Source organism: Garra rufa, chromosome 19 (assembly GCF_049309525.1).
Source record: "Garra rufa chromosome 19, GarRuf1.0, whole genome shotgun sequence".
Taxonomy (NCBI): domain Eukaryota; kingdom Metazoa; phylum Chordata; class Actinopteri; order Cypriniformes; family Cyprinidae; genus Garra; species Garra rufa.
The window spans coordinates 18689400-18712142 of NC_133379.1; the positions used below are offsets into that span (position 1 = coordinate 18689400).

Sequence of the window (22743 nt, forward strand, 5' to 3'; positions counted from 1 at the left end):
TGTAAATAAATAAACAAACAAATGTATATAATCGATAATATCTCTGTTATATTAATTTGTGTATTCATTGTAAGCATGACATAATTTTTTTAGGACATTTTGTTTTGCATTTATGAATTTGGTAGATGCGTTTATCTTAAAGGGGTCATCAGATGCAAAACTCACTTTTACATGTTGTTAGAACATTATTTGTGTGTTTACAGTTTGTGTAGACAACCACCCTAAAATGATGATAATCCACCCAGTGGTATTTTTTAATCTTAAAGTAATATCCCCTTTTTAAAATCAGGTAATTCTCAGCTTCTTGTCGTTGTGACGACACACCGACAGAGGCCTCTCCCACGATAGTTGATTGACATGAGCGCCTTACCTTAGACCCGCCCTCACTGAACTGAAACAGTCCGAATCCGATCGCCATTGTGTCGACACAGGTGCAGGGGAAAACAAGAATGTCTCAGATTGAGCGATTGAGGTGTACTGTTGTTGGATGTAATAACAAACATAGCAGTCTTCCTTTACCCCTGACATCTGAGCCGCTAAAGACATATAGTATATTTCCTTTCATTTTTGAAAGGAAAGCGCCAATCCTAATCTACATATGCAACTATGTTCTTGTGAATCATTTGTGATGCAGCTTCACCCACAGCAGAAGTGAGTATAAGGGTTTTTTATGCCTCTTTGCAAATGGCCTTTCTTAATCATGTGCTAGTTAGCAAGTTTTGCAACTAAACGCGGCTAAATGTGGCTAAAGTAAATTTTACGGCTCGTCATACTACTGTAGAGAGGGGCGGGGCAAGCAGAGCTCATTAGCATTTAAAGAAACATGCAACAGAATAGCTTGCTCTAAAAAGGGCTGATTTTGACCAGGGAAAAAAATAAGAAATTTTAACCAAAGTATGTTATAGACTTCTCATTAAGACCCTAAATCATATCAACTTGTGGAAAATGGGCATCCGATGACCCCTTTAAGCGACTTAAGTGTATTCAAGTTCACCTTTTATCATTTCATGGCTTCCCTGGGAATCAAACCCATGACCTTGGCAATACTCGGGTCCTACTGTTTGAACTACAGCGGTTTTAATAATGCATTATATATACTGTTACCCTGATATAAAATTACTCATACAGTGATATAAGGTTTAGGTCATACCTCCCACCCGTAGAGCATCATTATTTCTATAAAAGCGAGAGCAAAGCGCTGAAGAGATCTAGTTTGCATCAGACAAAAAACCTTTTCATGTAGCGTTGGACTTCATCCCTTCCTTGGTCTTTTTACTCTGTATGAGAGACTCAATTCGCAAAGGCTTTTCTTTAAGTGTACAGGGAACGAGCTTTCACTATGAAAACCAGGGCATCCGCTCCCCAGGAATAAATATTGTAGACTGAGAGTCTGTCTTATTTATCAACACAAATTAGTCTGGGTCGCCCTCAACATCGAGCTGTGTGTGCCAAGGATGCAAGCATGTCTGTATTTCGCTTTCAGTCAGGCATCTGCTGCCATTGTGCAGTTTTGTATTTCTTTTGGGGCCAAAACGCAAGCGAATGAGGTTAGCTACATTCACCCGGCTCAGGGCTCGTGTGTTTCTGCCAGTAGCCGCTTGTGCGGTAATCAGCACCATAGTTTACCGCATTTGGCAGAGGGCACAAGAAGCCAAATAATGGTTTACACACTAGGCAGCAATTCAGCAAGTAATTAAAACAGGACATGGAGTCTTTTCAGCTGCCTTGTTAATTTAGCTTGGTAGCCATTTGCAATACAACACAGTCCCTGTCTTTTGAAACCTTATAATAGCTTCCTGTGAGGAACGGGATGAAATTGAAGATGTTTTTTATTGATAATCTTCCCCTCCAGTGAGCTGTTAACTTGAAACTGCTGACCGAATCAGGAGTAAATAACGTTTATTTTTGTGTGAAGCATTCCTTTTAATTTTCGGATTTGCCGATTAACTGCGGTTAATAGAAGATAGGAATTTGTGTTGCAGTGGTGATATTAATAATGTCGGATGCATTTGAATACAGGAAGATCTAATATCAGTTCCGCATATAGATATATAGATATTGACATCTATCTTTGGTGTCAGTGGGAAAAAAAAAATCAGCACATGAGGATGAGAATTCACGTAAAACGTGATTTTCCATCTCACTGTCCCTCATGATTCACCCACTTATTTTCTTGCATGCAATGAACTATCTGAAGGTCTACATGATCTGTCAACACACCACCTGATTTTTGCAGCAGGTCTTTGCAAGGTCAAAATGAATGCTAGCTCTTCTTCTCAGAGGGGAAAGGATCTTCGTGTTAGATATTGCTTGCATTTGCTTTCTTTGTTTAATAAAAGGAGCTTGTTGGAGCTTGTCAGATTTGCTTTTAGAGCAAGGAAAGACACCCCAAATCCCATCCCTGTGCACTCAAGTGCATTTGCTGGTTTGCCTGTGTGGCTTTGCATTTTCAAAATCCTTATAGTGGAAAATAAAGGCAGACTGCAAAGCGACAAAGAGGTATTGCTCGAGTTCATGTTTTTGTGGTTTTCATCTACAAAATGTCAGTACGGGATTACTTACTTATTTAGCTTCTTACTAATTCTAAAGGTGATTCTCATGAAATTAGTTCTTAAGTGTCACTGATGTAATTGGAATAACATTTATTTCTTCCTGATTTAAAAAGGCAATATATAATTTAAATCATTTAGATTAAATGGTGTAAAACAACAGTGCATTATAAAGTTATATGTTAAAGGGATAATTCACACAAAAATGAAAATTACCCCATGATTTTTCATCCTTGGTGTATATGGCTTTCTTCTTTCAGACAAATACAATCAGAATTATAGTAAAATATCCTGGTTATTCTAAGCTTTATAATGGAAGTGAATGGGTGTTGAGATTTTGTAGTCTAATAAAGTGCATCCATCCATTATAAAAAAAGTACTTCACACAGCTCCAGGGTGTTAACCGTTATTGTTATACGTGCATTCACAAGAGAGTGGCGTTCCAGCGGATGATGGAGGATGTAGGCATAGTGTAAACTCCGGTGAGAATATTGTAGTCTCATTTGTTTAAAGCAAAGGAAAGCCAGTCTCCTTTTGGCGTACATCGAAATCCAGTGACATTTTGCTCTACAAATCCTCGTTTTGTACTTGTAATTTGTGACCGATGTGTTTTGTTTTGCTCTCTCCTCTGCGCTTCCGCGTTTGTCACTGCGTTTGCCTGCATCCTACGTCATCCGCTGGAATGCCACTCAGTTAGCGAAAACTAGAGATTACGGTTTAAGTTTTAAATATGGATATTTTCTTTACACAAACACATTGCTTTAGAATGCCTTTATTAACCCCCTGGAGCCATGTGAAGTACTTTTTAGGGGTGTGAATCTTTGTGTAAATGTCGAATCAGTTCATAGGGTTTTGATTAGATTCAAGAACGATTCAGAATGGTTCAATTCCAGACCATTCACAATAAAATTTGATGTGATTCGATTAACGATTTGATTCTGCATTGTTTAAGTGTATTTACAGGATTATTTAAATGCTTCCCCTAAATTCTTTATATGCTTAGTTGGGGGCAAATTATACTGATTTGTTTATGGAGTCAAAGTGTGAGGGCAAAAAAAAAATAAAAAAAAAATTAGATGTTAGTTTATAGGGATGCACAGAATGTTACCGAAATGCCAAAAATGGCAAAAGAAAGCTCTTGATGTGACACAATCCAATAGAGGTGCACACTAATGCAGCAAACAAGTTAAATTGTGCTTCAGTGTTAAGTAAATATTTTTAGATTTGTTGTTTTGTGATTAATTAATTTTAATTTTTTGAAAAGCAAGACAAAACTGTAAAAAGCACATTTTGGCTATTTCATTTATGCAATGGTGACAAAAATTGGCAAAATGCATGGGGAAAAAACTTGAAAAACCGTGTTTGGTAATCGACCATCGGCCTAGTGTTTAATTTTGTTCGGCTTTGGCTTTGGCCAAGAATTTTCATTTTGGTGCATTAGTTAAATGATGCTATGGTATAACATATAGCATATGTAAAAATTTACTCTAGTGAAAAGCAATATATTTAAAATACATTTATTTCAAACTAAGTATAGTTCTAATCTATTAACATATTTCCTGATATAGAAAAATATAATTAAACTTTATTTATAGTACTACATGTGCACAATGCACATTTCTTGTCACTTTTAATGTCACTATTGCCGAGGATTGTATGATCTTTGAATGATAAAGGTTTTAAATGCAAACTATTTAAAGTGTACCTGAAATATACTTGCACTAGTTCCACTTTAGCACAAATAAATCTACTTCAGTTCATTTTCAGTTGGACTTCAGCACTATACTTCCAATTTACAGTAGCACACTTTATATCAGTTTAGTAGGCTATAAGTTATTTTTTATTAGGAACATAAGTATGTAAATTTATTTGTAGTAAACTTGGCATGAAAGAAATTTATTTTAAATACCAAGATTTAAAAAAAGCTTTAAAAGTAGGCTATCATGTTAACTATTGTGTAACATACTGTGAATTTATAGCGTAACTTTTTCTTTTTATCGGCGAATGACGATTCTGATGATGTACTAACGAATGCAACTTTCATGCATCTGATTGACAGATATACCTTGCGCTCTTATGTCAAGGTTGTTGTTAATGCTGTGGTTATTTTAACTTTTCGGTTTAACGACATTACGTTAAAAGTCATTTATCATTCTGTGGAATTGTGCATATGCTTTTAGACACATTGTTTTTGCTTTGTCCAAACGCACAGCCTTCTACTGCTCAGGAAATATCAATGGTATGACTGAGAGCCACTGAAAAAAACTACAGAAAAGTAAAACTACTTTACTTTAGCAGTACTGGCCATGAGTACTAAGGAAAGACCACACATCAGCTGCACAAAAAATTGCACCTGTGAGAGCGCGTGTGCGCAATCCTGTGACAGACGGTAAATGGAGCACGTGAGGGAGTAATTGCTTGTAGTAATTCAATGTGTATATATTTTAAAGCACTGAATCGCTATAGAAATTGCGATTCATTAATTTCTTAGTCTTTTAAATCAATTACTGCCTGAAATTGTCAATTCGTGGTTCAAAAATCTATGTTTCAACATCGATGCATATGCATCGTCAAGTTTTGTAATCAATGCATCGAGAAAACGAGTGAATCGTCACTCCCCTAGTACTTTTTATGATGGTTGGATGCACTTTATTGGAATTCAAAAAATCAACACCCATTTACTGGCATTATAAAGCTTAAAAGAGTCAGGACATTTTTTTTTTTATATATATAATTCCGATTGCATTCGTCAGAAAAAAAGAGTCATAGACAACCAAGTTAGCTTGAGGGTGAATAAATCATGTGGTAGTTTTCATTTTTGCCTGACATATCCCTTTAATGACTGTTTATTCAATTTCAAACACCATATGTCCTAGAGGGTAATGGTTTATTTATTTATTTATTTTGTTATATGAAGGTTAGATTTTTCTTGTAAACGTTTTACCATGCCTTCATACTTCAGGCTTTATGCTTTTTTTTTATTGTTTTTTTTTTTAAGCGAATTTTATCAAAAGTACACTTGTTTACCTAGTAGACATCAGTGTCACTGCTCAAGATGAAACATGACGTGATGTGTGAAGGCGATATTTTTATTTTTGTCTTTAAAATACAAAAAGTCTTAATATTATCTTTCTTTATTTACAATACTTTTTTGGGGGGGGTGAAATCTGAAATACTAACTGGGGCAAAGAAAAAAAAAAATACTTTTGAACCCTAAGAGACCAGAACGGTGATGGCATTGATATGTCAATAATGGTCAATAATGTTTTTTTTTTTGTTTGTTTTTTTATGAAAAGAGTGCATTAAGAATTGCGAGACAAGTGCTCACCGAAGAGAGGTGTCCTTAGGCGTTTCTTGAAGCTAGCAGGGGACTCTGCTACTCTGGTTGGGAAAATCATTCCAGCTTTGAGGCGCAGTGAAAGTGAGACATTGTTAAAGTGATTTTTAGCCTCTGTGTTTAATAAGCCTGATTAAAAATCATAACTTTCACACGTACAATTATGCAGGATGATCAAACGAACTGTTGCAAAAACAGATAATGAAACAAGCTGCCAATAAGATGCTGGCGAGAAGCCATGCTACAGGTGAGAAGCTGTTTTGTCAAGTGGATGACACCTGTATTATTGATTTACTGCAATAGCAATCAAAAACTGTTGATTTCATATTTTAGCTCCTGTAAACAGACACTTCCTCTATTGTCGCGGTTGATGGAGACGCCTCGTCTCGTTCGAGTTCACACTGGAGGACCCGATTCAGATCAAGAGAGGGATTAGCATCACTTGACTAAATAGAGACAGATTACATGCCACTCTGGCTTTTTCAGACCGACAGCCTGAGATCATGCTAATAACCCGCGCGGCGCTAGCCTAGCACGCTCATTTTGAGAAGCTCCTGACGCTGTCACCATGTCAGCTCTCACGGCCATGCTCGATTCATTACAATTCTCCGGGACTTTGTTGCCGTGACCAATTTGAGAGAGCCGAGGAGAGCACTTGTAAAGGTTAAAGCGGCCCTCGTGATTTATGGGCGCCTGACAGTTTTGCATGGCCTGATATCCCGAGCCAAGCAAGCAGCTCCCACAAACACAGTGTGATTAAGAGATTTACTGTCTTGCTCCAGGCAATCGAGCAGCATTTGGGCTGAGGGTTTTGTGTCGTCTTTTGTCCCGGCTTTTGTTGCGCTTTCAGCTTCCCTCTGCAAACATCGTGGGGTGCGCTAACGTCCCCCTTCGCACCTGTGCTATCCGCCAGATGTAGTCCAAATCACCTTTTCACTGATAAAGCAGTCCATTAAGATTTGCTTGGAAACCTTGGATTTAATTTGTAGCCGTTGAGCAACCGAGATTAGGAAAATGGATAATAGAGCAGCGCTCTCTCTCCCGGGTGCTCGTTTACGCGCCAACATCTCCATGGCCACATAATGATGATCGCAAAATAACATTCACAAAGATTCCTCTTTAATTGGCCGTAGGGTTAGGTCTCGGTTTTCAATGACCGTGTGGAAGCCGCCATGTGTTCTCATTAGTGTTTTAGAGCGAGGATTGTTGCCCTCCACCTTTTAAGAGCTGCAAACAGCTCCTCTCACAGCTACTTTCTCCTCATTATCACAGTGGCAACAGTGATCTGACTCACCCTCCATGACCAGACCGTCCAGCCCCACGCTAGCTCCACCTAGCAAGCCTCTGACGTCCTCCCCTGACTCCTATTATTTAACAGCGAAGGCTTTTCCGTGCCTTGCCGGAGTCTGTCCTGTGGTTTCAAGTATGTCATTAAGGTAGCACCTGACCTTTTGGCCTCTCAGAGAACGTGCTGTGGAAGTATTCTCAACGTCATCGTATTCAAATGCTGGTGTTAATGAGTCCCAAATTACTTTTTGTCTGTACCCAGATTTATTCATATGAATAATTAATGCACCATGTGATTAGTATTATACATACAGTGGTCTGTTTTTTTTTTTTTTTTTTGCATGTTTGTCACACTTTAATGTTTCAAATCATCAAACAAATTTAAATATTAATCAAAGATAACACAAGTAAACACAACATGCTGTTTTTCCAAACCCACATGGCCCTGTGTGAAAAAGTGTTTGCACCCCTGTTAAAACATAACTGTGTTTTATGTTTTATCACACCTGAGTTCAGTTTCTCTTGCCACACCTACAATCAAGAAATCACTTAAATAGGACCTGCCTGACAAAGTGAAGTAGACCAAAAGATCCTCAAAAGCTACACATCATGTTGAGATCCAAAGAAATTCAGGAACAAATAAGAAAAAGTATTTGAGATCTATCAGTCTGGAAAAGGTTATAAAGCCATTTCTAAAGCTTTGGGACTCCAGCAAACCACAGTGAGAGCTATTATCCACAAATGGCGAAAACATGGAACAGTGGTGAACCTTCCTAGGAGTGACCGGCCGACCAAAATTACCCCAAGAGCGCAGCGACGACTCATCCAAGAGGTCACAAAAGACCCCACAACAACATCTAAAGAACTGCAGGCCTCTCTTGCCTCAGTTAAGGTCAGTGTTCATGACTCCACCATAAGAAAGAGACTGGGCAAAAATGGCCTGCATGGCAGAGTTCCAAGACGAAAACCACTGCTGAGCAAAAAGAACATAAAGGCTCGTCTCAGTTTTGCCAGAACACATTTTGATGATCCCCAAGATTTTGGTAAAATACACTGTGGTCTGACGAGACAAAAGTTGAACTTTTTGGAAGGTGTGTGTCCCATTACATTTGGCGTAAAAGTAACACAGCATTTCAGAAAAAGCACATCATACCAACAGCAACATATGGTGGTCGTAGTGTGGTGGTCTGGGGCTGTTTTGCTTCTTCTGGACCTGAAAGACTTGCTGTGATAAATGGAACCATGAATTCTGCTGTCTACTAAAAAATCCTGAAGGACAATGTCCGGCCACCTCTTTGTGACCTCAAGCTGAAGCGAACTTGGGTTCTGCATCAGGACAATGATCCAAAATACACCAGCAAATCCACCTCTGAATGGCTGAAGAAAAACAAAAATACTTTGGAGTGGCCTATCATAGTCCTGACCTGAATCCTTTTGGTGTGACATGACCTTAAAAAGGCGGTTCATGCTCAAACCCTCCCATGTGGCTGAATTACAACAATTCTGCCAAGATGAGTAGGCCAAAATTCCTGCACAGCGCTGTAACAGACTCATTGCAAGTTATCACAAACACTTGATTGCAGTTGTTGCTGCTAAGGGTGGCCCAACCAGTTAAGTTTATGGGGCAAACACTTTTTCACACAGGGCCATGTGGGTATGAATCTGAAACATTAAAGTGTGACAAACATGCAAAAAAAATCAAAAAGGGGGCCAACACTTTTTCACACCACTGTATATTATGTGAATATATGTTGTATGCATACATTCTTAAAAATAAAGGTGCTTCAAAAGGTTCTTCAAGCAATGCCATAGAAGAACAATTTTTGGTTCCACAAAGAACCTTTCTGTCAAAGGTTCTTTAAGGGGAGAGACTGCAGGCAAAATGCTGTATTTTCATGCACCTATAAAGTTCGAGATTTTGGGCTTTTTGGTGTTTCATAAACTGTTTTTTTTTTTTTTTTTTTTTTTTTTTTTAGACTAGTGAAAAGAAAGCATCCAAAAATCACTGTTAAGTGTTTCTTTCATAACACTTTATCTATTTGTGTCAATAGATTTCAATTACACTGCATATTTTAAAGGCCTTTTTCTCAAAATTAGTTTTTTTTTCCTCTACACTGAGGCATAAATCTCCACTTCAGTAGCACTTACACAAACCAAACCTTACATTTTTATTTCTGTCTATAACCTGAAGGGATTTGTTCATATATAATTTGCTTGATTTTATACAACATTTAATTCCCCATTAAATGGTAAAAAATATAGTTTCCCAGGGCTCAAAATTAACTTTTTTACTTGGTAGCACTGGTCCAAAGTTTTTGAAGCGCCTAAAAATTTAATTTATTTTAGGAGCACCCAATTTCTTTTTAGTAATGCACAAATCTTGATTCTTCATGGCCTCTTTTGATTGCTGATGTTTTAAAAGCAAATGGGCTGATTCTGAAAGTCTTTTTTGGTATGTATTTTTTTTTATATACATTTATTTTTTGTCCCTTAAGCAAGGGACAAGCGTGAATTAAAATATTGTACATGAACAAGTTTATTTTCTCTATTATAGGTACAGCCATTTAGATTAGAGGCAACCACTGCATTTTTAAATAATCTACAGTAGAAAAAACAAAATATAAACGACACAGTTCTTTCTTAGTCGTGTAGACAAATAAATTCAGCCTTAATCAAAGTAGGTTACTCTTTCAATATTCAAAGTGCAAATAGAGACCGAATTTTTCAATCATGATACAGAGTTATAGACAACTACACAACTTATTATAGCCCACATACTAATAACAGCCTAGACATGTTATGTAGCCTAATTTGCGCTTATTGGGGAGTCGCTCTCTAAACGTGGGGTATTTAAATTGCTTTTGAATGCGTGTGCGCGTTTTACTTTTGGTTTCGTTTTAACAACCGCTCGAAACTCTCAGCAGCGCTGAGCATGAACTCTGCAATACAAGAGATTACTTTAACAAAACCATTTGAAAATAGGAGGACACAAAGGGATTTTGAAAAGCCTGTCTGCAGTGGAAATTACGCCCCTGCTGGAACTCTGCCGCTGAGTTATAATTTGATGTGAATGAAATGAAAAAGTATGGTGAATGGACTGCAGAGGACTGGGCAAAGTCATATTCTCCGATGAAGCCTCTTTCCGATTGTTTGGGGCATCTGTAAAAAGGCTTGTCCGGAGAAGAAAAGGTGAACGCTACCATCAGTCCTGTGTCATGCCAACAGTAAAGCATCCTGAGACTATTCATGTGTGGGGTTGCTTCTCATCCAAGGGAGTGGGCTCACTCACAATTTTGCCCCAAAACACAGCCATGAATAAAGAATGGTACCAAAACACCCTCCAACAGCAACTTCTTCCAACAATCCAACAACAGTTTGGTGAAGAGCAATGCATTTTCCAGCACGATGGAGCACCGTGCCATAAGGCAAAAGTGATAACTAAGTGGCTCGGGGACCAAAACGTTGAAATTTTGGGTCCATGGCCTGGAAACTCCCCAGATCTTAATCCCATTGAGAACTTGTGGTCAATCCTCAAGAGGCGGGTGGACAAACAAAAACCCACTAATTCTGACAAACTCCAAGAAGTGATTATGAAAGAATGGGTTGCTATCAGTCAGGATTTGGCCCAGAAGTTGATTGAGAGCATGCCCAGTCCAATTGCAGAGGTCCTGAAAAAGAAGGGCCAACACGGCAAATACTGACTCTTTGCATAAATGTCATGTAAGTGTGAATAAAAGCCTTTGAAACGTATGAAGTGCTTGTAATTATATTTCAGTACATCACAGAAACAACTGAAACAAAGATCTAAAAGCAGTTGAGCAGCAAACTTTGTGAAAACTAATATTTGTGTCATTCTCAAAACTTTTGGCCACGACTGTACATTGAGACGGAGGCGCCAAAATGTGCGCTGTAGCACGAAATAAAGTATATTTCTTCAAAAGCAGATTGTGGAGACCTTTTAATTGTCCACAATCAGAAATCATCATATCACACACCCCTACTTGTTTAGTGGAGCGCATTGTCAGTGACAGGGAGTGATTGACGGCTAATATCTAAAATCTGCATTGAAGATAATAATCTAAACATGAAGTTTAAATGGTTATGTAATGTTGGAGAGAACGGCGAACCTCTCACTGTATCAGCTCGCAGCAGTCTGGCAAGTAGTTAAGCTAGCACACATTTTGTAAAGAAATGAAACCAAGTCGCACCACAACAATTTCTCGCACTCGCACAAACGCTCCCAAATATAATTTGAGGTCGTGCAGATTACATTTTGGGAGCATATGCGACCAAAACGGTCGCAATTTCGAGCCTTGTTTCCTATCTATTCTAAGTTTTTTCTGAATTATGTTGTGACAAAATGACATACAGGGGGGATTTGGGGTAAAAACATTTGACTCTAATGTCAAAAAGAAGTATACATGAATTTTGAAACTGACTTCCTCCAGTGTTTAGATTTTTGTACTGGAAATATTTGCAAATTAGTGCATATTTCAATAAAAAAATGCCTCATTTGCATATTTAAGCCTAACCATGTTAGAAAACTTGTAATACAAAACATGTTTGCAATTATCAATGTAATCAATCAACTGGGTGAGTAAGGCGATAACTATTAGTAATTTTTTTTTACCCTATTTACCTGCAGTGTCTAGCCTTAAAGAACCATTTCTTGCTTACCTTTTTATAATCTGAAGAGCCTTTTTTGCCACAAAGAACCTTTTGTAAAACAAAGATTCTTCAGATGTTAAAGGATCTTCATGGAACCATTTAGACAAAAAGGTTTTTCGTTGAGTGTATATTTTTATGCCTCCCTTGGAGGAGGATAAGCCTGATTCCTTCTTAATGTTTTCTCTTTCTTCATTTCAACATCTTAGTTCAAGAATTTTTTTTCTTGCCACAACCAGTCACTGATGATATGAAGGCATAGTTTTCTAAAAAAAAATATATATATATATATATATATATATAGATACAATATATATTCAACCCTCTACAGACTAAATATCCATTCTGGGTGACTGGACAATGTCTAACATTAGCCCTTAGCTAATAATTTCTTAGATTTTACTCGCCAGTGTGTGATTTGGTGGCTAAGTATAAGTTTAGCACAGATATTTTCACTCGCCGACGCCGAACACTCTGACTGAATGCTTCAGAGTTTCACTCTCCGTCAGGCAAACTGTGCTATTTTTCAATTCATCTCAATAGATGCACAGCCATACCATATTCTTTGTTGTCTTTTCCTGTCAAAATAACGGAGTTCATTCGAAATTCTAACAGCTTTCAAGAACAGTCATTAGATGCTGCTGGGTTCTTTGGTCCTGGAACAAATGCACAAGCTGCAATCTCATTGGCTGGCGCTCACCTACTGTATTATCGTCCCTGTTTTCAGCAGGCCTGTGAATCGTTTAAAAAAAAAAAACCATTCAGCTGAACTGTGCACATGTATTTTAGACTCTTCATGTCTTGTTTTATTCATGCAATAAACATATGTCCACTGCTGAGCTTTGACTAATTTTATGGGCAATGCAGACAAAATTACAATTCAAAATCAGTCAGAGCTACAGAAATGTATAGTAATTAACAAACTAAACTTCATATAATGAGAAGGTTACTTTCTACATTTATATCCTGCAGTCATTGGGAAATTAGGTTCCTCCAATCTAAAAAAACAAGTGTTGTAAAAGAATAGAAAACAACAGTGAGAAATCAGTTCTTGAAATCGAATCTCATCGATTTCAGAACCAGGAATCGTAAATCGATTCCAAAAATTTCAGAATTGAACAGACCTACAAATCAGTTAGAGCTAATGTAGACATGATTAACATTCATGAACCCAGCAGATCATTAATCCTAAGTGCATTTTATATTGTTATTCGTAGTAGATCTTGTAGTATTATTGTCTTATCAGAATACTGAATGACCAACAATATCTTGAGCACCACCACCAGTTCTAAGTTCAGTTAACTAAGGGTGTGTTCACAGTTGTAGTTGCGTTTGTTTGGTTCATTTGGTCCTGGTCCGCTTAGCATTCACACTGGCATTTGTAACAGCGAACCTAAAGATACCGAACCTAAAGGCAGTGATTCGTTCACAACCTGATTGGGTTGAATGACGTTAGCCTATATTTTGTGACGGAAATCATCAAACACTCCCAACAGAAGGAAAAGGTGCGTTCGACTTAAAAGCTTTAAAGGGATAGTTCACCCAAAAATGAAAATTTGATGTTTATCTGCTTACCCCCAGCGCATTCAAGATATAGGTGACTTTGTTTCTTCAGTAGAACACAAACAAAGATTTTTAACTCAAACCATTGCTGTCTGTTAGACATGTAATGGCAGTGGATGGGCACCAAACCTTTGAAAGTAAAAAAAAAAAAAAAAAAAAAAAAGCACAGACAAATCCAAATTACACCCTGCAGCTTGTGACGATACATTGATGTCCTAAGAAAAACTAAACTGTATTTATATTATTTTTTACCTTTGATACACAGCAATGTCCATCTGTCTTGAGCGCGAGCTCAGCATCCAGCTCGTTACACGTGTACGCACTCTGGCGTAGTATACTCAAACACTGGAAGGGGAAATCAGTGAACAGTCAACAGTCCTGGATGAGTTCACACAAGAAAAAAAAATCTTTTAGCTTTAAATCGGTTTGAACATTTTTAATAGCCGCTATCTTAGGACATCAATGTATCGTCACAAGCTGCAGGGTGTAATTTGGATTTGAACAGAGCAATCGCACCAGAGTTGATGTGAATGGGTCTGAATGCACCCTAAGTTTTAATACTAAGTCTATCATTCTATTCATTAATTCATTCATTCTAAGTTCTATCATTAAATAATGCTTGAGTTTCGTAATATCATATTATAATGCTTGACTGGCTGATATAAAGAGTGTACTTTCAAACATTTTAAAGCTGTGCTATTTTACCAACATTTAAACTAAGTAATATATTAATGTGTGTGTGTGTGTGTGTGTGTGTGTGTGTGTGTGTGTGTGTGTGTGTACTGTATGTACAGTGGCATGCAAAAGTTTGAGTCTTCAGTTTTCCAGCATCTTTTGCATATTTGAACCCTTTACAGCAGTGACTGTATGATTTTGAGATCCATCTTTTCACACTGAGGACAATTGAGGGACTCAAACACAACTATTAAAAAAGGTTTGAACATTCACTGATGCTCCAGAAGGAAATACGATGCATTAAGAGCTAGGGGGGGAATTTTAAGGTCAAGATAAATTGAACTTTGTGGCAGTACTACATGAAAAAAAAAAAAAAAAAGATATTTCAACAAAATAAGAACAAATTGGACATCTACATCCTTTTCAAAAGTTTTCATACCCTGGCTCTTAATGCATTGCAAAAGATGCTGGAAACCTGAAGAATCTGCAGGACCTGGAGGATTTTTCTGAAGAACAGTGCTCGGTTTAACTGTTCAGAACAAACAAGGGACTCATGAACAACCATCACAACATATAAAACAATATGTTAGTAGATCATTCGGGTAACCACACAAAAGTACCAAACTTTTAAAGGGGGTTACTTTTAATAATTTCAGCTTTTTTTTTGTCATGTGGACTATATGTAAACATCTTTCATGTAAAATGTCTTACTCAGGACAGTACTAAAAACAAAAAAAAAAAAAAAAACATGCATTTTGTATAATCTCTTGGTAAAATTATTCACATTTTTACAGATTCTGCAAGGGGTTCCCAAAGTTTCGCATACCACTGTATTTAAAAATTAGTATATCAGTCTGGTAAATTTACTAGCCAAGGTATGCATAGAGGGTTGTATATTGTAAGAAGTGCTGTACAAGTAGAAGTCATTTAACTTGATGGTATGATAATGGTTTCATAAATACTGCAATATTTGATACCATAATTTCTATTTTAATTTGTCTGCTAAATGTGTCTACTAAATTGTCCAAAAGTAGATTTGCATGCAAAGGAGAATTTTCTTTTAAAATCATAATGCTTCAGTGTCATTTGCACCACATCTCAGATTATGTACTGTATATTTACTGTACATAGTGTAAAATAATGTAAATGACATTTGGATTTTTTTTCTTGATTAAAAACCTTTATCTTGTGTTCCAGTCATTTTGACCAGAAAGAGAAAATTCTATTTAATGTTAATGCATGTTAGACTAAAGCTTACTTTTAGCTCACACAGGGTGTAACAATGCAACAAAAAAGTGTTTTTCCCACCCCACCTTGTTGAACTTGTTACTTCAGGTTTTGAGTGAGCACTGCCAGAATTATCCACAATTTTTCTCACTCAAAAACTGAAGTGCATAAGCTCAGAACAATGAGACCTACAACCAGTCAGTTTCAATATGGTGATTTTTCTTTTTTTTTTTCTTTTTTTTTTAAGCTTTTTCTCACACATCGCAATTAAACTAGACTAGTCTAATTTCATAACAAGATCTGACACTATTTTTATATTTGGTGTACTTGAGAAATCACTTTTTTTTTTAAAAAATAATGAGTTTTCATGTTTTAAGATAAATTCTTATATCAGTTAATTTCAATGGAATATTTTAGCACTTCTAAGGAAAAGGGTAAAAATCTTACTTTTTCCCTGTTTTATAAATACCGCACATTTTATTTTTCACTTATTCAGTAGAGAAGTAGGCATATCGGGAAACAGAGTTGGTTAAAGGTTTCAAGACGGCTTTAATATGACCTTCATATAGCAAATAGAAAAAAAAAGTTGCAATCTGTTAGTTTTAATAAAAATCAACCCCTGGGAAATAAAAGTTCCCCAACTCGAAGAAACTCCCATTTCTAGATTTAATCATTGTTACTCAGAAAACAACACAAGCAACATGCATCCCAGCTCCCATGAGTCTAATCATCTAGACATCTACTATAAACAGTCATCTGCAGTAATGACAATAACATTTGAGAGTATGACTTGATTTATGACTCAAACAAGTGGTGCGTGCATTTTTATCATGTTCTAGTCAAACTGAAATCTACAGTAGACTCCCAAGGATGCAATTATGAGCTTTCTAAAGTTTCTACCAACAACATTCATAAGTACTGTATACTCAAGTGCTGGTATTTAAGTTCCCATGTCCTCGAAGATATCATGAGTAATGCTCTTTAACCACTTAAAAATGACTTTCACCCTCCGAGTTCCTTAATTCACTTTTCCTGAACGCTTATCGTACTGATGCATATGATTTTTCTTGGATCCACATGATGTTTTGCTCCCACACCTGAATATTTTATAAAGTGTAGGATTACAAGTAGGCCTACGTACTGTTATTAAACACATATTTATAGTACTTTAACTGATTCATAATAGCAGGATTTGACATTCAAACAAGACACACAGTATTTACTTAAATATGAACCATATCCTTGATATTTTGATAGTCTCACTTAGCAATCACACGTATCTTCAGCAATGGCATTTATTCTTCTCATTATAGTTTCAACAGCCTGAATGACAAATGCTGGATTCTGTGTTGTTGATTTATCATTCTCTCTTTTCTCTCCCATCATTCCTGCTGCAGCTCTCCAGCAAGTTTTAGGAGGTAAGACCAATGTTTTGTCTTTTCAGATCTGAGCTGATAGTGATGCTGGTGTCATCCTTCCTTGCATTGTCAGTTTGTACTGCAGTTCTGCTGACTGACTCGAGTGGACTCAAATCACTCACCTGCATGAGACAATAACCAGATTCAGCGTCAGATTGACCGACGTTTGCCGTTGCACGCTCCACACCGGCTGTGCGCGAGTGGAGCATTTATGTTGTGGAGGATTTTATAATGCAGTTTGCAGGGCCGGAGGCTCGGGGCTCCAGTCCTGCAGCTTTTAAATGATCTCTGAATTAGATCTGCTGAATTAGAGCGCGTAAGTGCAACCCAGGCTAGGATTAAGGCAGCTGGCAGTGGTCATGCAAAACTGCTCTGGCATATACAGCTCATGGGGAAGATAAATTGAACCTCGCAGTTTGCGGCGTAGGAGATGAATCCTGCAAGGCTTGACACTTCACAAGTCACAAGTTTGAATGCTGGAGAAGATCCAGAGTATATATTATTATTTTTTGCCAACACCTTCCTTGTGAATGATAAAACTTAAACGTCACGGTTTGTGATGTCCGTCCTTTTGTTTTTAGCTCCGAGGAGCTTAATATTTTATGTGGATGGATAGGTTGAGTCTGAGGCCTGTGGAAAATTCATCAACTCATACTTGATCTTCGAAAGCTAGCTGTGAAAAATCTCTGTCTGATCGAGGAGATCCATGATGCCTGGTTATTTAAAATGTATTATATTGTGCCTCGGAGCTGTGGTGATGTCTGGGCTTGAAAATGATGATGTAGTGCATTATTCAGTAGATGTTAAAACACTGTTAACAGATACAGTGCCTTGCAAAAGTATTCATACCCGTTCATTTTTTTCACATTTTGTTATGTTGCTGCCTTATGTTAAACTACTTTAAATTACTTTTTTCCCACATCAATCTACACTCCCTAGTACTCCATAATGGCAAAGCAAAAAAATAGGTTTTTAACATTTGTGCAAATTTATTAAAAATAAAAAACTGAAAAGATCCCGTTGCATAAGTATTCATACCCTTTTCTGGGACACTCGAAATTTAGCTCAGGAGCATTCATATTGCTTCTAGATGTTACTACACTTCGAGTGGAGTTAAACTGTGGCAAATTCATTTTAGAAAGGCAAACACCTCTCAGAAAAGGTCTAACAGCTGAAAATGCATATCAGAGCAAAAACCAAGTCCTGAGGTCAAGATAACTGCCTGTAGAGCTCAGTGACAGACTTGCGTTAAGGCAATGATCTAGGGAAGAGTTCAGAAAAAAAATCTGCTGCATCGAAGGTTCACAGAAGCATGTAGCCTCCATTATCCATAATGGAAGGCGATTGGAACAACTAAGACTCTAGAAAATGTCTGCCAGCCCCCATCCAAGCTGACAGAGCTTGAGAGGTGAAAAGGTTAGGCAAAGAATGGCAGATAATTGCCAAATGCAGATTGTGCAAAGCTTGTCACATCATACCCAAAAACACTTGAGGCTGTAAAGGTGCTTTAACTATGTACTGAGTTAAGGGTATGAATACGTATGCAATGTACTTATTTCAGTGTTTTATTTTTAATAAATTTGTAAAATTAGCAAATCTGGTTTTTGCTTTGTCATTATTATGGTGTATGGCGTGTAAACTCATGTGGGGAAAAACATAACAAAACAAAATGTGAAAAAAAATGGTGTATGAATACTTTTGCAAGGCACTGTACACTGAAGAAAGTCAGGTTTTGAATTCAAATTGTTGAAAATGCTTACATAGCAGCGCAAGTCTGAGGGCTTGAAAAATGAGCAGTCTATTGTGAAAAGGTCTGCTCTGTTTAAAAAGTACACTCAATGATATTATTGAAGGCCTGTGATCATTGGCAGCGTCTGTATTGTGTTCGTTCTCAACAGAGGAAGGTTATCTTAAAGGCCACAGTGACACTAGTGGATGACAGAGGCCTTCTTTTACAACATGCTTTTAGCGTAGACTTTTAATCATCCTCGGTTTCCCTTGTGAAGAGCTCAAGTGCTAGGACTACGCAGACATCAAATGGCAAGAATTGGACAGGGATGTGCCATATAAAGCAAATGCTTGTGTCTTTATTGGATTAAAGCTTTCACACAGTGTCAGCACTTTGTTTCCAGTGCAGAACGCATGAAAACAAAGATGACACTCATTCAAGCAAACTCGCAACCGCTCTGCTTTTTTTCCCCCGTCACCTACTTTGGAATGCAGTGTGACATCTGAAGAGCTCGATTTAGGTGTCCCATCAGATTGTGTGTGTGTACGACATTAAAATTCTATCACATGGAGATCCAGTGAGTGTTTTGCGGATGGGCCTGTTCATGTTTGGTTGGTCACAGGGAGATGGAGGTGTTGCGACAGAAAGCAGATATGAGAAAATGTGTTTTTGTGTTAGGTCAGATGCCTCCGCCGTGGCACGGCTGAAAATACCATCTGCACAGATTTCCGAGATTGTTCTTGTAATTTTTTGGCTTGTCTAGTTAGAGACTAGAAATTATAGCAAAGCCTGAAAATAAAACTAGTTAATATATTTAGAACTCTGTTTCTGTTCAAATCATCACAATATTTTTTACAATAGCTCAAAACAATAGCTAACATGGAATAAAACAGACCATATTTTTGCTGCTTTATTTAGTTATATATTTTTTAAAGGTTACATTAAATTGATTTAAATGGATAGTTCACCCAAAAAAAAAATAAAAATCTATCTATCATTACTCACTCACTCTCGTGTTGTTTTAAACCCATAAGACCTTTGTTCATCTTGAACACAAATTATATTTTTGATGAAATCTGAGAGCTTCCATAGACAGCAACGCAACTACCATGTTTAAAGCAATTAAGAAATTGTTGAATAAAGTTGCTATTTTTGTTTTCTTGAACGTGTCCGTTGCGTTTCTGTCTATGCAGGGTCAGAAACCTCTCGGATTTCATCAAAAATATATTGATCTGTGTTCAGAAGATAAACAAAGATCGTATGGTTTGGAACGACATGAGGGGGAGTATTTAAAGACAAAATTGGTGTTTTTGGGTAAACTATTTCTTCAAGTTGACAGCAAAGACATTTATAATGTATGAAAACAAAATAAAATGTTCGTTTGAACTATTTATTCATTAAAGGGGTCATCGGATGCCCATTTTCCACAAGTTCATATGATTCTTTAGGGTCTTAATGAAAAGTCTCTAATATACTTTAGTTAAAAATTCTCAATAGTAGTGTAAAAAAACACCCTTTTACCTTGTCAAAATCAGCTCTGCAAAATATCAGCTCCTTTTATTGCATGGACCCTTTAAATGCAAATAAGCTCTGCTCGCCCCGCCCCTCTCTGCTGAGGGATTAGGAGCTGTAATGTTTACATTAGCCACATTTAGCTGCATTTAGTCGTGTTTATCTGCGAAACTTGCCAACAAGCACATTATTAAGACAGGCCATTTGCAAAGATGCATTAAAAACCCTTATTCTCAATTCTGCTGTGGGTGATGATTCACACGAACATAGACGCATATGTAGATCGGGATCAGCGCTTTCCTTTTAAAAACAAAGGTAACATTGTCCTCTGCCTCTTAAGCGGCACTGGGTAGATTTTTATCATTGTAGGGTGGTTGTGTACACAAACTGCCAACACACATTAATGTTCAAAAAAATGTAAAAGTTAGTTTTGCATCCGATGACCTGAAAGAATCCTGAATAATAATAAAAATAATAAAGCACTAAATTAGCATATTAGAATTATTTCTAAAGGATCATGTGACACTGGAGTAATGATAAATTATATTAAGATACGTTAAAATAGAAAATTTTAATTGTAGTGAAATTTTAAACTGTAATATTTCAGTTTTATTGTTTTAACTGTTTTACTGTTTTTTTGATCAAATGAAAAGACTTCTTTAAAAATCACAAATCTAAGTCTCTAAACTTTTTAATGGTAATGTTTGTTAATTTATCATTTTTACATATTAATATTTAGCATTTATTTTCTAAATGATCATTTACTTTTAGTCATTTAGCAGACGCTTTTATCCAAAGCAATCAAAACCAACAAAAGAGCAATAATATGTACGTGTTATGACAAGACTCTTATTAGCCTAATAATTTTTTTATCATCATCATCATTATTATTATTATTATTATTATTATTATTATTATTATAAATAAAAAGAAAACGAGTAGATGGAATAGAAAAACAATAGAGAATGCTAGTGTTAGAGGGTCATTTTTTTTAATAAATAAAAAGAAAAGTGGATAGAATAGAAAAACAATAGGAAATGCTAGTGTTTGAGGGTCTTTTTCTTAAATAAAAATAAGTCAGACGAATAGAAAAAGAACAGAGAACGCTAGTGTTAGAAGTTTTTTATTTAAATAAAAATAAAACAAGTCAAAATGAAAAGAGAATGCTAGTGTTAGATGGTCATTTTTTATAATAAATAAAAAAACAAGTAGATAGAATAGAAAAACAATAGGGAATGCTAGAGTTCGAGGGTCTTTTTCTTAAATAAAAATAAAACAATTCAAAAGACTAGAAAAACAATAGGGAATGCTAGTGTTAGAGGGTCTTTTTTCTTAAATAAAAATAAAGTCAAAAGAATAGAGAATGCTAGTGTTAGAGGGTCATTTTTTATAATGAATAAAAAGAAAGCAAGTGGATAGAATAGAAAAAACAATAGGGAATGCTAGTGTTAGAGGTTCTTTTTCTTAAATAAAACTAAAACAAGTGGATAGAATAGAAAAACAATAGCGAACACTAGTTCTTTTTTCTTAAATAAAAATAAAACGAGTCAAAAAATTATATATATAAAAAAGAGAATGCTAGTGTTAGTGTCTTTTTTCTTAAATAAAAATAAAACAAGTAAAAAAAAAATAGAAAAAGAATAGAGAATGCTAGTGTTAGAGGGTCCTTTTTCCTAAATAAAAATAAAACAAGTCAAAAAATAGAAAAAGAATAGAGAATGCTAGTGTTAGAGGGTCTTTTCTTAAATAAAAATAAAACTAGTCAAAAGAATAGAAAATGCTAGTGTTAGAGGGTCATATTTATAATAAATAAGTAGAAAGAATAGAAAAACAAATAGAGAATGGTAGTGTTAGACGGTAATTGCTCTTTCTTAAAAATTAATAAATAAAACAAGTCAAAAGAATAGAAAATGCCAGAGTTAGAGGGTCATTTTTTATAAAAAAAACAAACAAAAAACAAGTAGAATGTAAAAACAATAGGGAACGCTAGTGTTAGAGAGTCTTTTTTCTTAAATAAAAATAAAACAAGTCAAAAGAATAGAAACGGAATAGAAAATGCTAGTGTTAGAGGGTCATTTTTATAATAAAAAAAAACCAAGTAGAATAGAAAAACAAATAGAAAATGCTAGAATTAGAGGCTCTTTTTTTCTTTTGAATAGAATAGAATAGAATAGAAACTTTCTTTGAAAAATGAAATAGAATTCAAATAAAATAAAATTTGTTATTGTATTGCGACTAAACATAAATAAACACTGAAAAATGCCACTTATATTTATAAATAAAATTAACCCAGATTAATAAATGCTGTGAAAAACTACCTTTAGTTCATGATACCAAATGAATTGAACCTTCTTGTGAAGCATTACCAACTAAACAAACATCTCATTAAGTATTAATGCACTTTGTACAGCACTTTAATTTCAGCATCTGTTTTTTTTGCTCTTTAATTTTCAGCATCTGCTTTGATACATTTCAAGAGGCTTAAAACAGCCAAACCGGATCGCAACATTTTTACAGTGGCATAAGCTATTTTTTTTCGTCCATTCGATGTTGTTGACCTCATAAATATGCATCGGATATGCAAATAAGACTGTTAATATACAAAAAACAGTGTTTACAATGTACAGCGTGAAATTTTGAAACATGTCTACCCAGGATTAATTACTAGCCCAGGGTAGAGGAAGAGCAGTGAGAAGTAGATAGATAACCCTGGATTATGTTTGGAACAAATCTCTACATCCCTGCAGTACACCGTGCTTTACTCACATTTACACTTGTTAC

At 36.1% G+C, this 22743-nt stretch overlaps 1 protein-coding gene across 1 annotated transcript in view; it reads left to right on the plus strand.

The window, feature by feature from the left end:
- nrxn2a (neurexin 2a) overlaps window positions 1–22743 on the plus strand; it is a 614491-nt gene that overhangs the window by 59895 nt on the left and 531853 nt on the right. Inside the window, exon 3 of the mRNA XM_073823970.1 lies at window positions 16701–16721. Within this exon, the coding sequence (XP_073680071.1) occupies window positions 16701–16721 (21 nt within the window). The remainder of the gene's footprint in view (window positions 1–16700; window positions 16722–22743) is intronic.